Raw genomic sequence first — 18,476 nt, forward strand, 5'->3', positions numbered from 1 at the left:
CCAGTTTCTATATAAACAACAGATTTTATTTCATCACTAATGACTAATGTTTTAAAAATCAATCATGTCAGTTACGTACTTCTGCTTTGTTTCGTGTTCTTTACCTTTCCTTGGTAGACTGGCACCCTTTCACATAACAGTGATAGTGCTGTGATTCCACTTTAACTGTCATGACAGCTGCCTTCAGAATGCTGGGGTTTGTAGTCTGATAATGATAAACCGAAAAGTTCACCCTACCTGAAAAGTCCTTAAACTCAACTGCAGGATGCTATGGGATGGAACAATTGCAGTTAAAATGAAACCTTGGTGCTATAGTTGTATAGTGTGAAAGGGCTCCAGATTTTGTTTTATACTTCCAAAACAATTAGAAATTATTTTACTGAATGATAAAATATATAAATAGAGGAGCTTAAATCCAAGTATCCCAAGTAGAGTAGACCTAAATCCCATGGAACTTGTATAGATATATTTATTTTACCAAGTTTTGATTGATTCATTGGTTCTTATCTAATCAGGATTACAGTAGAGTATCTTCAGATACAGTATAATTCTTTCCATTGAAATTGGTATCCAAGGTGTTACTGACTTCCTTTTGCCAAGTTAACCCCAAATAAAATAAAACTTAGTTTTTAAAAAAGCTGTGAACACACCATATATAAAGCTGACCCAGCCATCTTTGTAACAGCAATAGTTCCCAGTGATAGTGCTCCCTATGAAGACTCTGCCCATGAAACAATTTTGCACAAAGAACACTCTGAATGGAAAAGTGAAGAAAAATATCTCACCAACACATCTGGAATTCATTTTGGACCTGGTATTGTTCATCCAACAGAGAGTGAGCGTGGAAAGGAACCGTCACTTACAGGTACCATTTAGTAAAGAAGGAATATACAAATATTTAAATCCTTTTTAGTTTTCTCTTAGCTTACTGGAAATAATCCATCCTGATTTTGTTTTAATCAATGGACTTCCACTAAAACACAGAATTTATGTATTGTAGATACTTAATGAATAATGTGAGAAGAAACCATATAGCCTTTAAAATACATCCAATCATAATTTTGATCTCAAGAATGACACCACAGCTATGATTTTTGTTTGTGATCCACTTTGTCTATAAATTAATTATAAAGTATACATTGACTAATTGTGCATCAAGCAAACGTGTATTCGTTAGCTGCTTTTAAAACTATCATGGTTCTCAAAGAAATTCCTGTGAGTTTGTCTTGAGATACTTTCCTGCCTGCAATATTTTGCCAAATTGAAGGAATTTCAAAAAAAGAAGCAACTCCTAGAAAGTAGTCAAATAAAGGAATTCCAAAGATTTTGATATTTCTTATATTAGATGAGAGATGACGGAATCTCCAACTTTAAGTTATAGGTAACGGAAAACTAGAAACTAAATGACAGCTAATTCAATGGTTAGGACATTTTTTAAAAGGAACCATGCAAATATAGTGTTTGAAAATATTCAACTCATCATTGCAACAGCTGTTGCCTCCAGTGATAATGGCAAGCATGAAGACTCTACAGAAGACCCCCTACTTCATGGTATGCCTCCTGGATGGGAGAGTAAAAGTGACCTTCCTATGAACACAACAAGGGACCATGTTCCACCTGAAATTATTCCTTCAAATGAAATGATTCATGAAAATGAAATATCTCATACAGGTATTCTACAGCAAATAAAATTCTAATCAATTTGTACTTCCATGAAATATTTCTCCAAATGTGCTATATTGTTATAATGTCTCAGGCTTTAACATTTGTTCAGCTAAACATTATAGTCTGAATTTGCCATATCTACTAAATTCCCTTAGTCTGCATGACTCTGCTGGTTGGGGGATTCTGGAACTTTAAAAAAAAATATTTTAAAACTGTATTTAGAAATCATATCTCCAGTTCTGGAAAGAGCTCTGTCAGCCTCTGTTTAAAAGCCTCCAAAGGAGAAGTTTGCCCTCCAATGTGCTGGGATTTCACCTGTTCTCCAAAAATTCTCAAAGATTATTGCCAGTGGTTCTGAACTGATTTCTGCTAGTTCCTTCAATACTCTTGGGTATCGTTCATCTGGCCCTGGAGACTTGAATTTGTTTAGAGTAGCCAGGTATTCCTTAACTACTTCTTTGCCTATTTTGGGTTGCATATTTCCTCTATTGCCTCATTTGCCTCATATTGCTCAGATTTAATACTGATTTCCTTTTGGGAGAAGACTGAGGCAAAAAAAGGTGTTGAGTAATTCTGCCTTTTCTCTATCTCCTATCAGCATTTCACTGTCATCTCCACACAGAGGCCCTACCAATTCTTTGTTCTTTCTTTTTCTACTGACATAACCCCTTTTTATGGTTTTTAATTTCTCTGGCAAGCTTGAGCATATTTTGTGCTGTAACCTTTGAGATGTTTTCCCTAAATGTGTTGGTTATTTGTTTAAATTCCTCTTTGGTGATTTCCCCCATTTTCCATTTCTTGTACATGTCTCCTTTACATTTTAGCTCAACTGAAAGTTTCTTGGATATTCATTCTGGTTTCTTTACACTTCTCTTATTTTTCTTCTTGCTGGCACTGTTTACAATTGTGCCTTCAGTATCTCACTTTTAAGAAACTCCCATCCATCATTAAATCTCTTCTCTTTTAGTATTCCTGTTCATGGAATCCTGCTCAGTATTTCCTTATCAGCATTTGGCTATATTTAACTATAGTGCCTGCACCCAATTACCATACTGTAGGCTGCTCTTTAAACTAACCCATAAAGTGGTTTCTTAAAAGGTTTTTAAAGTTGTATATACACTAAAGACCCCCATATGAATAGAACAAAAAGGAAGAATTATATGATTACCGGAAATAAGATGGCAAAATAGAAATGATCGGCAATGTGCTTATTTGGTTTACAGTTCAGGACTGTTCAGAAAATCAAAAGCTGCTTATTGTACATGCTATGTAATCAAACTAGGTCAAACTTGTCTCAATAAATTGTTTAGTGGTAAAATTACATACAACTAATCCAACAATATTGTAACAGTTCTTGACTCCAATGGTGGTGAGGAATATGAAGATTCTATGCAAGATTCATCGACTGACAAAACACATACTGGCTGGACCAGTGAGCCCAGGCATTCAGCAAATCAGTCAAAAGATTATTGGGTGCCTGGAATTATTCTCCCTACTGAAAATGTGCATGGGAAGGAAACGCCACATAAAGGTACTAGTCAGAAAAGAAAATTCAGACATTCTCTTTCATCACAAGTTAGATAAATTAATATCATGGTCTAAATCAGAGCTTTCCAAATTGTGTGTCATTAGTGTGTCGGCTGCAGTGTGTGGGCCAATGTGAAATACATAATAAATCATTTTTTAAAAATTAAATGAAAAGTTTTCACAAGATATGTTATGTCTCCATACATTTCATTATTACATTTTACGTATGTGTACGTATTTTTTTTTATAAGGAATTAATTTAACTTCTGGTTTGTTAGTAAAGCTGAATTACTGTGTCACAAAATGATGCATGTCTAAAAAGTGTGTCATCAATCTGAAATGTTTGGAAAGCTCTGGTCTAAGTAATACTTTTAACATGAATCTTGCAAACATCAATAAGCAAAGTCTGATTATTCTCCCTTGGAAGGTGCTGATGTAGTAGTTTTGGATAATGGATTACACATGTTGTGAAAAAGAATTTTCAAATATACAATTTGTGTTTTATTTATGCTTTCAATAGCAGTGTTTCTAGTGATGAAAATGCAAGAATCTATAAAAATTCTACTCATCATTGAAACATGTGGAGCAGTGAAAGCTAGGGAAAAATCTGCAAATAAATTGGTACCTTTAGAAATAAAGTCTGGTATGGAAAAAAAATCTCACACAGATCTGAGCAGCACAGATGAGCCCTTATTATTGCTTAATTATTGCTTAATTCTAAATTAATTTTATTCTCCTTTTCTCATATTTCATTTCAACTTATTTCCATGAAGGACTACATTCTTATTGATTGCAACTAAATATTAACAGTGAATTCCCATTAGGAATATTTAGAAAGTTCAAAGAAAACTGTAGTTGGAAAGTTTGCTATGAATGTGTTATAGAGCATTGAAAATTTACCCAGCTATCAATAACAGGTTCCAGTGAAGATTCCAAACCTAAAAACTCTTCTCATAATGTGCATCATGAAATAGGTAGAGAAGGCACAGAGAATAAAATGTCTGTAGAAATTGTTCCTCCAAGTGTGTTAAAGCACTTAGCTGGAGACCGAAAGGTCCCAGGTTCAAACCCTGGGAGCAGCGTGAGCAGCCGCTGTTAGCTCCAGCTCCTGCCAACCTAGCAGTTTGAAAACATGCCAATGTGAGTAGATCAATAGGTACTGCTCCGGCAGGAAGGTAACGGCGCTCCATGCAGTCATGCCAGCCACATGACCTTGGAGGTGTCTATGGACAACGCCGGCTGATGAGCACCAACCCCCAGAGTCAGACATGACTGGACTTAATGTCAGGGGAAAACCTTTACCAAACCTTAAGTAATAATATCAAAATATTTTTAATTACATGGAGTCTGAGAAAATAATTTAAATTGTCCTACCATTGTATATCACTGGCCTATTCTTTTTGGCAATATACCAAGTACAACGTCTGCACACAATCTATATAAAAGAAAAGGTCTGATGTTGAAAATATGAATAAGACTGAGAATATTGCACAAGGAGTGATGGGGAAGGGATTTTCTTGGACACCAATTTGTATTTTAAATATCCAAATCTAAGTTCACTATTGATTCATCAATCAGTTATCATTTACAATAATTTTGCAGACTCAACTCAACCTCCTATTCATCACCCAGGCTCAGAGACTGAAGAAGTATATCCCATTAGTATTTCTAGAGATGGGGTACTGGTGGGAATTTATAGTGAAAGTGAAAATCATCAATTATCTACAGGTATTGCTTAAAAAGGTCATTTCCCTATTATGCATGAAATGAAATACAACTGCTGAAATGCAACTTTTGTTTCATTGTTATACTCAGATAAAATAGCATCATACTGTGGTCCAGTTTCATATTAATTAACCAAACATTTCTATAGTGATGATTTCTCTTTTTCTTAAACTGGTCAGTTGGGTATAAATTCTAGGGTATTTTCTATCAATACATGACAATGCAAATCACGTATTAATTAATGATAATGTTTTAATTCTATGTTTTACTACTCTTCTATGTTATACTGTCCTTTGTTTACTGTTAGTACAAATGTCCAAATTCATGTAATGCTGTCTCTGATGACATTTAGTTGGTAACTGTGTTGATGCATAATGAAATTAATATGGAATAAAATCTGTAGAAAACTTGAGATAAATACGTGGGAAAGACTTGGGAGGACAATCTTGAAGGAAATGGACTTAATTCACCAAAAAGGCATTGAGTCACATCTACCAGGGTGCTGGAGGATAACACCCTAATTATTTTCACATCTGTCAAAAATTTAGGACAGAAATGTCATGATTAAGCCACTGGTCTCACTAGCATACTAAATCTATTGCAAGTATCATGCAATAATCACAGGTGGTGCAAGGATCAGACAAGACATCTGTTGGATGGGTGGGATGGGACTTGTGATCAAAATCAAAAATGTACTTTCTAAAAACTGACATTTGAAAGGACATGCTACAATATGCAATCTCAGTTCTGACACGTATTTCGGTCTTGTGTTTGGATAGTAGCAAACATATTGAATCATTATTCTAGGAAAGTAGAAAGTGGAATATGCGGTTAATAATGTTGCAAAGGTGACATTCTGAATTATTTTGCCATTGTCCTAGATGTGGTCTATGATGGGACCAAAGAAGATACAACCCTAGAACCAGTGAGGCAATGGGTTAGTGAAGACAAATACACTACAAAATCCCCAGCAGATGTCATAATTCCAGGAATTGTTCCTCGAGGAGGGATAAATCAAAAAAATAAAACCGAACATACAGGTATCCAGTAGAATGGGGTGGGATCTTTTTTACCCTGTCCATATTAGGTGAGCTAACCTTCTTGTCCAGGGCCTTTCAATGGATCCTATAGTTCATTGGGGTCCCAAACCCCAAGCCAAATGCTATTGATCATATCTTGCTTTTGTATTGAAATATATCATCATACAAAGGCTGATTATTACAACATATTTTTAATGGAAAAAATTCAGGATATAGTAGCACATGGTGTTAACCTTACTGGTGAAAAATAATGAGCTGATCATACCCTGTGTAATCAGCATAAACAACTGATTAGCCTTTGTAACTTTAAATGTAGACTTTGAAATCACTTAGAAAATATTTCTATCTTAATATGATTTAATCCTATAGGTATTAATAATTACTGAGGCATTCAGTAATGTTTGTATGGAAGAAGTAACATGTGAACAGGAAGTGTGGTCATAGCTAAAACTATGTGATTGAGGTTCTTGCAATCAGTTCTTTCAGTAGTTTTTGGTCAACAAATCTAGAATTTGAATAACACATTTTCTCATAAATCCTGTGTCTGTGCATTTAATTGGTTGACTCGTCATAAAGTAATAGTTATTTTATTGCATGTTATTATTTTGCATTCCACACTTCTGAGAATCTAGTGATATCCTTAAATACTGTTTTTCTGTTCGCATCTGTGTTGGGAATGTTTGAAGCTGGCAGTGTTGTAAATAGGCAAGTCATTTTGGTGATATTGTTATTGACTAGATTGCTTCTTAAGATGCAGTTGTAGTGCTTTTTTAAAGGTGAAATTATATCTCTACTACTAAACTAACTAATATTGTAGGAAATAACATTAGATTAATTATTCCTATATTTAATTGTTCATGACATGTGATGTCTTAAAACTGTGGATGGAAATATGTGCTGTGGAAGGTACAATGATAAAGCTCCGTGTTTCTATGAAAAAAAGGAAATACAAACCAAATATAAATATTGTAGCTCTTTTGTTCCATTTCATTTCGATGTGTTAGTGGGATTGTTAAGGACTGGCATGCATAATCTTTCTCCTATGACATTTCCATATGCTGCCTTAAACATGACATTGTTTACCAAATCTAAAATAGGAAGTGTGCTCATTTCCAGAGCTGCTGATATCTGAACTTTACAGATGCTTTTTGATTTTTTTCTTTTTAGCCCTTAATCTCATTCTTATTGGAGGTAGTCTATTAAATCACAATTTTCAGCAAGAAAATGCTTTTGGTTAAACATATTAGAATCTGCAAACATATGTACCTCCGTTTTCCTCTGAATGTCAGTAGAAGAGATTTTTATTGTATAAATGTCTAGCTCATGTTTGGTTCAACCATCATACAACAGCTGTGGCTGCCACTGATGGGTCCAAAAAGGGAGAACCGACAGAAGTGCCATCATTGCATGAAATGAATCCTGGACAGAGCAATCGAGGTGAACATCTTCTAAATAACACTCAGGAATATATGATACCTGGAGTTTTTTCTGAAGTTGACAGTGGTTCTGACAGACAACCATCAAATTCTGACAGTAAGGGTTACATGTTCCATGACTTTCACTTATCTATTTCCTTATAAATCACAATGCTGGGAATATGGTGTTGAAACTACTAGAATCTAGATGGAAATACATGCAATCTCTTTACCTCATGTGATTTTTTTTTACAAAATCTGTAAAACTGGAATGTTATTTCAATGAATGCTTTTGCACTGGGAGCTATGGGATTATTTCTAAATGCTCTGCTTTGTGGGAAAGATTGAGTTCTTTCAAGCTTTTATCAACTTCAGCAAAATTCTTTTCAACTCAATAAGAACTTTTCTAATAAATATCATTGCAGTCAGAATGACAAACAGATATTATTCATTTTTCTCCAATGACTACTGTGGTTGAAATTAATGAACTTCACAGAAAGTGAGCAACTAGTGCAAACATGTAGGCAGTTAGCAAACAGATACGAATGTTGGCAAATATTAGAGAGCAGGACATTTACATCAAGCAGACCTCTGGCCTGAATCCAATTGCTAGTACCAACTAGAGTAGACCCATTCAATCACCTGGCGAACAGTAACTCAGCATTTGTGTAAATCTTATTACTTCAGTAGATCTTTATCACAGAATTGGATGAGATCTCATGGGTCATCCAGTCCAATCCCCTGCCAAGAAGCAGGAAAATTGCATTCAAAGCACCTCTAACAGATGGCCATCCAGCTTCTGTTTAAAAGCCTCCAAAGAAGGGTCTACTTTATTTATGACTAGCAATTGTATTTTGGCTTCTGGTTTGAACTGGCAGAATAGGTTCTGTCATCAGAAAAGGTTTCTACTAATCCCAATCCTTTGCAGTTGGCACATTTTAATTGGACTGCCTATTCCTTAAGGAGGGCTGTTTTCCATTAAAATATGTTTTTCCCATTCCATTTTGATACACCTGGAAGTATGTATCATATTGTGAATTCAAAGCAAAGATAGGTTGAAAAAGGAGAAAGAGTTTCTTCAGCTATCTCCTTGGGTCCTTGGAGAAGGCAGACATGGTAGTAGAGCAGTGGACTGCTCAGAATTGAGGCTTGTTCCTGTTTGGCATTCTAAATTCTTATTCAAAGCTTCTCTTAAGCCCTAGGCAGTCGTGACTTGGGGACATTTGCCTTGTAAAACAGGGAGTGGCCTAGCGTCACCTCCCCTGCTTCCAGTGCCCTTGTTCTCCTTGTGGTGGACAGCTGGTCTGATCAACTGAGATTCTCCTATGTATGGACACTCTCCACATAGCTGGGGATCCTGTTTGTTCACATGAAGAAGAAGGGTTCCTACTCCAGTTTGTTCTCTTTATGAGGCAAAAATGATGGAATTGGAGGTGAAAGGGTGAGGCTAGTGCACTCTTTTCTCATCATGCTGACAGAATACACTTAGATATTGATTACATGAGGCATTGTTTGTAAGACTTGGAGAAATACTTCAGTGTAGGCCATCTTTGATCCCAATCTGCCAGTAAATATTCAATATTAGAATACATGCTATGAAAATAGAAATGAATAGGGTTTACCCACACATTGTATTCCTATTATTAAGGATTATGTGGTAGCCCACATGAATCAAATACTGTACAACCCCATATTCATGGAACTAATATCTACTGTTTAATTTATCCACATCCAACAAAATATATCCTCTGTAAGCATTTTCTAGGTTCTCCAGCACAACTCTATGGTACTCTTTAGCCAGAAATTCTTTATTTCAATAGAATTTGCTAACATCCATGATTTCACACATCTACATGAAGTCTACGATCATGTTCCCTATGGATACATGGGTCATACATTATGAAGAAAGTATGACCCATGTAGTCTATTTATCTACTGTAGGTGATATTTTGCTAAGTGCATTCTGCATTCAATTGAAAAAAAAATCTAAATGTTTTCTGTCTGAACATTGCAATCATGCTATGCTGATTCATTTTGATTTGCAAGCCAGGTACTATCCAGAGGAAATCTAGGGCTTACAGGCAGTGTCTTTTTTACACACAGTGTGATATCTAGGTGTTTGTATTGTGGAATTCCACAGAGGCCAATGTATGCCATAGTGCAAACTGAAATTCAAATACTTATTTTAAGTGCCAAATGTATATCTCTCTACCTTGAGAAATGTATTTGAATGGACAATAGTAAACAATGATGTTCAGTCATGCCAGTGGGGCAATAGAAGTTTTCTGCACTATGATTTAGGGGTATGGGCTAATAATATAGCACAAATCTATTTTTGGATGACATTACTGGTAATTTCATTACATTCTGGCTATGAAAGCCAGATCAATAGAAATATTTCTATTTATAAAGAACTTGAAGTAGAAACTTCATGGAATTAAGTGCTGCAATTTACTCTTTGTATGCCCTATTTTCCTTTGGCATAGCTCTCCAATATTTTGCACAAAAACTATTTAAGAGGGCATATGTGTGGTAAAGGGAAAATCACATGCATGATCCATTGCTATGTACTCCTCACTGGTGGCATAATTTCTATGGGGCTCTGGTACTGCTTACATATTATAGTCTTCATGTAGAAGGATAACAGCATATCAGCTTGCTATCAAAGTAATCTCTGGTAATCTCTCATTTTTCCTTCAACAATGTATTATATTTCTCCATGAAAATGCATGGCAAAAGTTTTCAGAGTAATATAACACAAGTTCTTGCATTTCTTTCATATAGGTTCCAGCCCAGGTGGACATGGAAGGGGAGTGTCCCATTCAGGAAATGTCACACCTCTGCCAGGAGAGTCACCCAATAGCCAGAAACGAAGGGCTATCATACCAGGTTGGTTTTCAAAATTTGCCATTTAGTTCTGTCTTGAATTCAAATGGGATGTGTCAATATTTCTTACTGCCCATGCTGGAATGTGTGGGTTTGTAGCTAGTGGATGTACATATGACGATAGTGAAGAGTTTCCTGTCCTTTGGGGATCTTTCACAACTCCAGGGAGTATTGTAACCATGTTTATTGCAGCCTTTCCAAATGCAGGTAGGGGTATGATGCCGGATCAAGGACAGGGTTCCTATAACTTTAAGCCTGAGCAGATGGTTCCATTGTGAAGGTCATAGATATGATACTGATTTTACCTAAACTTTCAACCCCAACTTTCAGCCATAGGAAAGGGTGCAAAGGTACTGGACATAAAAACAACTGTGAGCTCTTCTGTGACTGACCCTGCTCTGGGAAGAAAATATCTCTTTTGAGAGGGGAATGCTGAAGCTGAAAAGTCAGCATTTGGAAGGTTTTGACAGAACTTTGTAATATCTCCTCCTGCTTTTGTGTGTGTGTGTGTGTGTGTGTGTGTGTGTGTGTCAGGAGCAACCGGAGTTGCTTCTGGAGTGAGAGAATTGGCCGTCTGCAAGGACGTTGCCCAGGGGACGGCCGGATGTTTTGATGTTTTACCATCCTTGTGAGAGGCTTCTCTCATGTCCCCGCATGAAGCTGGAGCTGAAAGAGGGAGCTCATCCGCGCTCTCCCCGGGTGGGATTCGAACCTGGCAGCTTTCAGGTCAGCAACCCAACCTTCAAGTCCTGCTCAAGAATCTATTCAGGATTAAAGTTAGAGTGCCCTGGCAGTCCTAAACACAAGAAGGTGTGGGATGGGAAAGATAAGGACAAGTGCTCACGTCTCCATTTCCTGTCCACACTTCACATTTTCTAGTTCCTGAAGAGAGCATTTGTTCTAGCCATCTTTTTCACAGCAATAGCTATGCAATTCACTACTTTACAGAGTAATATGCCCATATAGTAGTGCATCCTTATACACAGTTGTAGGTAGATAAAGGAGCAGGAAGATTTATTTTTTGTATGAACCAATACCATTAAGAAGCACTGTTTTTCATATTGTTTTTAAAAATACTCATGAATATTTTAAGGGAGTAAAGTGGGATGTTGAAGACTGTGATATGCACGCATTTGATAAATCTATGTAGCATAGATTCATTGCATCAATTACTGAAGAGTGAGTCAACAGTAATGTAAATTCTACTGATTCAATAGGAGTACTTTAATGGGAACTAGGTTGGATTTGGGCCACTGTGTTAGTTGTCTGGACATCTGACAGGTAAACAAATGTTTAATTTTCTTTTTTAAATAAACTCCTGCCCACAGATTGGCTTATTGTAGTTGCTTCGCTCTTGGCACTGGCATTGATACTTGGTGTTTGCATTGCTGTGAACAGTCGAAGGAGGTAAGGAAGATCTTTTGTAATTTTCCATGTCTTGTTGCCACTATTTCTATTGCTGCCACATTCTAAGGCTTAATATTTTTAGAGAATGCTTTATGCAAACGCTTCATGGGAAAGCATCCAGAAAGGCAGACAAGTAATGAAACTGAGCTGCACTCTTAAAAGGCTTCGTACATATTAAGGTTGTGCATTTGGTTTGGAATTTCTTTGAATTCAGATCTAATTCGGAAGTTTAGCACTTTTGAAGTGAGTTCTGACCCACCTGCTTGCTGCCCCCCCCCCAAATATTAAGAATTTGAATCAAAAGGAGCCTACGATTCCTAAGCCTCAGATGTCTTAGGATGTAGCTGTGACCAAGCCATGCTGAGAGGTGAAGCCAAACCTGTTGGCATGCCTCTCAGCCAATCAGGGCTGATGGAGGAGGAAGGAGGAGGCAGAGGCAGAAATCGCTCTTGTAGTCTTTAAAATGTTTTCAAAAACTAAAATTCCCCAAAAGTCTGTAGATTAGTAAAACCTAATGAAACTTGATAGGCAAAGAGTGAAACATGTGTCCTACCATTGTAACAAACATTACTGTTTTTGAACTAAACTTCACGGGATCCCTCAGCCATCATGTCTTCTGGCTTGATAATAATACAGTAGAGTCTCACTTATCCAACATTCGCTTATCCAACATTCTGGATTATCCAACTCAGTCTGCCTTTTAGTAGTCAATATTTTTGTAGTCAATCTTTTCAATAAATTGTGATTTTTGGTGCTAAATTTGTAAATACAGTAATTACTACATAACATTGCTGTGTAATGAACTGCTTTTTCTGTCAAATTTGTTGTCAAACATGATGTTTTGGGGCTTAATTTGTAAAATCATAATGTAATTTGATGTTTAATGGGCTTTTCCTTAATCCCTCCTTATTATTCAACATATTCGCTTATCCAACGTTCTGCCGGCCTGTTTATGTTGGATAAGTGAGACTCTACTGTATGTGTTCAACTTTGAAACAGCAGCTGTTCCAGGCTTTGGGGATAAACAGAACAAGTCTCTGTCCTGAAGAGTTTACAATCTAAGACACAATGAGATGTCCCAGCTGATGTTGGACATACATTTCCACAATTCTTCACCATTGGCTGTACTAACTAGGGTTCTGGAGAGTTGCAGTCCAACAACACATTGCCTAGCCTACCTAAGATTTGACACAGGGAAGACAGAAGTCAGAATGAAGTGCTGCAGAGGGAAAGAAACAGGAAAATCGCATGTGTGGTTTATGGCTATATGTATAATATTTTCAAGCAAGGCTGACTGAATCCAAGAAATCCTTCATATGTGCTTATCACTGAAGAAGTTTAAACACTCTGTGTGGGCTTAAAGATATCCTATATGTATTGTCGAAAGCTTTCACAGCCGCAATCACTGGGATGTTATGTGGTTTCCAGGCTGTATACCCGTGTTCTAGCAGCATTTTCTCCTGACGTTTCACCTTCATCTGTGACTGGCATCTTCAGAAGATCATATCCTATATCCTATATGAATCACCATATCCGATATGGTGATTCAGTGGCAGTTACCTCTCTGCTCATGACTCCACCACATCAAGGGATGTGCCAGGAACATGAACCATGTCATTTTTCTCTGACCTGTACCTATTATTTGGTCAGTCTTCTTTCTTCCCTGTCTGCACACACACACCCCCCATCATAACTTCTGCTTGGCTGTAATTTTGAACTGCTTGTTCTGAGGCTCAGTGTAACTTTTAGAGCTCAAATTAGAAAGCACTGCTTTGCATTAAAAACATCAACAAAATTCACTTTCTTTTTGTTAAAATGTGCATGTACTTGACAACATTTCCAAAGTAAATGGGTTTCTCTTCAGCACCCAGTATTCAAAAGGGTTGTAGACGTTTCACACTAGTATGCACATTAGTGGCAGAAGCTAAATAGATAAAACTACAACTCATAGGAAGGAAGTGTGTTGTTTTTTTCTAGGAAGGAAATGCAACCACATTTATCTCGGCTCTAATAGCAGAAGCAGGACAGTGTTCTTCAGGAATGGGGGATGATTTCAAAAATAAAATGAAGTCAGCTGTTTAGCTGAGCCTCAGAGATGATAATTGGGGCACTTTAAATGCTCTCTGATGTTTCATTTTCCTCTTTGTTACCAGCTATGTCGTACCAAGGCTGCTGCTGTAGTTTTGTGCCTCTGAGTTGTTTCTGACTTTTACGGCAGCCCTAAAGGGAACCTATCTCAGGAATTTCTTGATAAAATTTGTTCAGAGGGGTTTTGTGTTTGCTAGGCTCAGAGCACTATAATATGCTGGTAAAGTATCAGTGGTATAACTATGGTAGTGGGACAAGATTGAGACCAGTGCTTCTCCAAATGAGAATTATGCTTCATAATATTAAATTTTCATCCACAAATTTCTAACATGGTATAGAATTCACATTTGCACTGACAAGTGTTAATGGTTGGAACTTTTCTATTAATTGTGTTCTCATTTACTTAATTGTTTTGCTTGCTTCTTGTCTTCGGATGCCAGGAATTCATAAAGACTGAACTCAATTTTTAAATTTCATTAGTGGAGGGGAATTATTACTTGGAGGCAATGCCCTTATTTAGTCCCCCTGCCACCAATAGTCACTCCCCACTCCTCCTTCAGCAAATAGCCATTCTGTTTATGTAGAGTCAGGCACCTGCTTTTCAGTAATTTCTGCTGTGCCTACCTGCACCTCTTTTTCTGCAGAAGAATTCACTTGAAAGTTGAAAGTCTTTCTTGCCTTCCTTGTGCAGAAACTTCTTTTTGTTGAGAACCACTGTTGGAAGGATTCCCTTATATTTTAGATGCAAATGCAAAGCATCAAAAAGCAAAGTGAGTTATTTCAAGAGTAATAAGATCCCAATTGATTTGATAACTTTATTATGATAGCTGTGATTTTCCTAATTTCATTGGTGGAGTAACTTTCACATACATTCCAGGAGAAATATCAAAGGAATTGTAAGAAAAAAATTGAGTGTAATGAAAGAATACTTTTTCTAGATGACCATGTAACCCAGTAATTTTGAAATTACATCATGTAGGACTGGATAAACCAAGGAAAATATATTTTTAAAAATGAAATACTTCTGAGATTTTGCCCTTAATCTTCATGGTTTGCATCCAAATCTTAAAGTTGGATCCTAATTAAATCTTGTTATCCCAGACAGAATCTGGGATTTTCTTCATTTTATTCCCTAATGCTTTGATTTCCCATATTTTTCCCTTTCCCTTAGATGTGGGCAGAAGAAGAAGCTTATGATCAACAATGGCAAAGGAGGCATCAATGAGAAAAACACAGGGGGATTGAATGGAGAAGCCAGTAAATCTCAGGAAATGGTGAATTTGGTACAGAAAGAGAAGTTGGATGACCAAACAGGCCCACGGGATGAGTTTCTGGCGATTGATGAGACACAGAACCAACAAGCGGTGGCCTTGAAAAGTGGGGTGTAAGCAAACTATGCCCACCCAACTGAGTCAGAGTTGGGAAAACAATGAAAAGAAATTGCATGGAACTGGGACTAGAACTCACAAATGCAATGAGCTACTGATGTCTTTGAAGCATAATTAAGCATACATTTTTTTTTCTTTTTCTTTTTTAATGGTCAGGCTGTTTTTTGTTGTGTGCCTTTGAGTTAGGTACAAGAAATGAAATGCCACTCCCTCCCTCTGCCCACATTGCATAATTTTTCCCAGTCCAGATTGTGTTACCAACATCAACTGTTTCCAGTTTCAATCTTTTATCTCATCAGGCCAAATGTGATGTTTTCCCTGACCCTGTCTTGCACCACTTTCCCTTGTTCTCTGTGCAGCCACCAAAATCTATAACCCTTAAGACATTGAAGTACCAAGTATGAGCCAACAAATTCAGAAAGGCGAGCTGCCAACAAAGCCAACATTATACCAGATAAAGACCACAACAGGATTTATTTTTGTTGTCACTTAGGAGTTTGCCGTACTTTTCACTCACTTTTTTTAAACATTGCAATTATGATCTGCAGTGATTGAGGAAAGAGAGACACTTCTGTCCAAACATTCCACAATGTTCAGTAACATTTTTAAAACAAGAAATAGAATGGATGGAAAGACAAGAAATAATTAAATTGATTTTATAGCAAATAAAATTTTATTCTCGACAATCTAAACTACCTGTGATGTTTATGTTTCAAAGTCAGTTGGCTTCCACTACTTGCTTTAGAGATGGAGTATTCCTTATAGCATTAAATTCAGAAATATTGATGAATGGTAGTCCTGAAACCAAGATCTCAACCCCTTATGTGTAGCAGCTGTTTCCCATACAGTTTTGTACATGGAAGAGAAGACATAGCTGCATATAATCACTAGATATCTCTCAGAATTACACATGCAGAACACAAGCATGATTTCCATTGTAGCCAGCAATAGTTGGCATCCTTTTGTGCTTTAAGGGAGTCTGAGGGCCCACATAACTTAGTGTTGGGGTCATTTCAAAGGTCAGAACACTTTGATTTGGGCAGCTTTGGAACAGTTTTCTGGCAGAAATGCCTGGGATTCAGGGGCCACACTTGGGGGTCTAAAGAAATGCAGGTGATGCATGGGCTGCGCTTTATCCATCTCGGTCATGGCTGAAACTATCCACTGGAACCTGTGGTGGACCACTGGCTGAACACCTGTCTCTGTCACAAACATAGCAGGAGGTTTGTCTTCTGCTACTGCCTTTTTCCACCAGCCGGTAAATGTATTGGAGGCCTTTAGTAGCTTAAAAGGTGGGTAGAGAAAGAGACACGCCCACCTCTGTGTATGTTGACATTATGGTGGGAATTCTATTGTCCTGGAAATATGGTAGTTGGGGAGATCCAACAGTGTTTGTTCACCCGTGAGTTGAAAATCATTGAGAGAATGATTCCCTGAAGCACATGGTGCCAGGGCTCAGTGACCAATGGGAGGAAAGGGAGAATGATTCCTTTTGTGCCAGCAGGTGCTGGATGTCACCCATTACCTTTTCCTAAATTAAGTCTGTTTTCCCAGAGGAAAAAGATTCCCATCCAGACTTGCTTCTAGGAATTGTCCAGCACATCAGACCTTCCAGCAGGGCCTGGCACACCTATGAGCCAGGATCACACCCAATATGTATGTTTTAATCAGATTGACACATTCATATTACCTATATTGTTAAAGCCATAAATGATGAAGATGTCATTTTTACTAGTTTCTGAAACATATTATGTGAAATATTTTATGTCTGTTTTGGTGATAATAAATTTTATCCAGGGCAAAAAGTAGCCTATCCATAATAGCAAGCATTTGGAAATGCTTACCACTTTTTATCCACTGTAACAACCAGCCTTTTTAAGTATGTATTATACAAATAACCTATTAATATATGTATCACCAATGCTATGAGAAATATACATTATTTGTTAAATTAAAAAGAAACATCAAAAACCTTAGAAAAAGTCAAAAGTGAATGTTGTAATGCTGAATGTAAAATAGACAGCAATGTATTGCCAATTTCTTCTTTATGTATCCAATTTACTTAAGTGAGGTTTTTTCTGTTTATATAAAACTAAAAATTGCTACAACTGTTATATTATTAGCAAGAACTGATACCTGCTACATATGCCTGTTTAGCAAATGAGATCTGCTTATGAAAGGAGACTTCTGTATGTCCCCATTTATATCATAAGACTCATTTGGACACTTTCCATTGGGCTTTTGTGGAGTTATGGATGTGAATGTACAGTTGAGCCTCCAGTTTTGAAGGTCAACTCCAGGTGGGAGAGAAGGGTTCAATGCTCCAGTTTTGGTAGGCTAAACACCAGGCAAGATGAAAGAGCTGTGTAAAACCTAAACCTAAACCATATGTGAATAAAGCCATGCAAATTGCAGAAAACTTCTGCAATTTACATGGCTTTATTCACATATGTCAAATGAATTCAACCTTCCACATCGTTTCTTTACTTTTTGCACTACAGAATACCACAGTTTCCCATGCTGGGGACAGAGTGAGCTGGGCAGGTTCTAGAAGATCTAGTCTAAAAACCAATTTGTCTAGCATACAGGTAGTCCCCAAGTTATGAACAAGATAGATTCTGTAGGTTTGTTATTAATCTGAATTTGTATATTAGTCAGAACAACCATATAGATATATAGATACACACACACACAACCTTTGGATAGCATAGGGAAAGGTTAGTGCCCCTGTGGTGTTTGTTCTGCTGTGTCCATGTTCAGGAGATTTTACCTCACTTTCTGTCCCTGTGAACATTGGATTTTAAAAAATTTAGCTTGTTGTGGAAACAAGGATTGGTGATAAAGCTTCAGTGGAAACACCTTTTCCCCATGATAACTCTTTCAGGAATTAATTTCCCTTGCTATGGGTAGATTTCTTCCAATTCCTGTTGTCTCACCCCTGTACTTAACTATGAGTCATTTGTAAGTTAAATGTTTATGACTCAGGGACTGCCTGTAATTCAACCTAAGCCAATAATTCAGACAACAGGGCACCATCACGGTTCACATCAGAGTTAACTAAAGCGACTTACAATTTTCGTAAAAATAGTCTGAAGTGGTTTAACACAGGAAGTGGAATATATTTGAAATGCTCAAGTGAGTGTAACCCAGTGGGGAAGTTCTGCTATTCAAGTTCCTGTAAAATGAACAGAAGCTACACTATGAAATAATATTATACTCTTTTGTATGGTTGAATTCCCAAAGGGCTGTTGCTGACATCCTTCTCCTCCCAGAGCAGTGGAACAGAGCAGATTCAGGGCACCTTCTGAGATGTAAAGTAATTCCTGCTTCACTCT

General features: G+C 37.2%; 1 protein-coding gene across 13 annotated transcripts in view; it reads left to right on the plus strand.

Annotated features, from left to right (window-relative positions):
- cd44 (CD44 molecule (IN blood group)) overlaps positions 1–15,833 on the plus strand; it is a 93,928-nt gene extending 78,095 nt beyond the window's left edge. For 11 of the 13 annotated variants that reach the window (XM_062967870.1, XM_062967871.1, XM_062967872.1 and 8 more), the window contains 9 exons: positions 686–865; positions 1,492–1,671; positions 3,017–3,196; positions 4,795–4,920; positions 5,799–5,957; positions 7,308–7,490; positions 10,157–10,261; positions 11,587–11,665; positions 14,925–15,833. In XM_062967870.1, the coding sequence (XP_062823940.1) occupies positions 686–865; positions 1,492–1,671; positions 3,017–3,196; positions 4,795–4,920; positions 5,799–5,957; positions 7,308–7,490; positions 10,157–10,261; positions 11,587–11,665; positions 14,925–15,141 (1,409 nt within the window). In that variant the 3' untranslated portion in view covers positions 15,142–15,833. The remainder of the gene's footprint in view (positions 1–685; positions 866–1,491; positions 1,672–3,016; positions 3,197–4,794; positions 4,921–5,798; positions 5,958–7,307; positions 7,491–10,156; positions 10,262–11,586; positions 11,666–14,924) is intronic. The other 2 variants (XM_062967873.1, XM_062967876.1) reach the window with 2 other exon arrangements.
- Positions 15,834–18,476: the final 2,643 nt, after the last annotated feature.

This window comes from Anolis carolinensis, chromosome 1 (assembly GCF_035594765.1).
Source record: "Anolis carolinensis isolate JA03-04 chromosome 1, rAnoCar3.1.pri, whole genome shotgun sequence".
In the NCBI taxonomy this organism is placed as follows: Eukaryota; Metazoa; Chordata; class Lepidosauria; order Squamata; family Dactyloidae; genus Anolis; species Anolis carolinensis.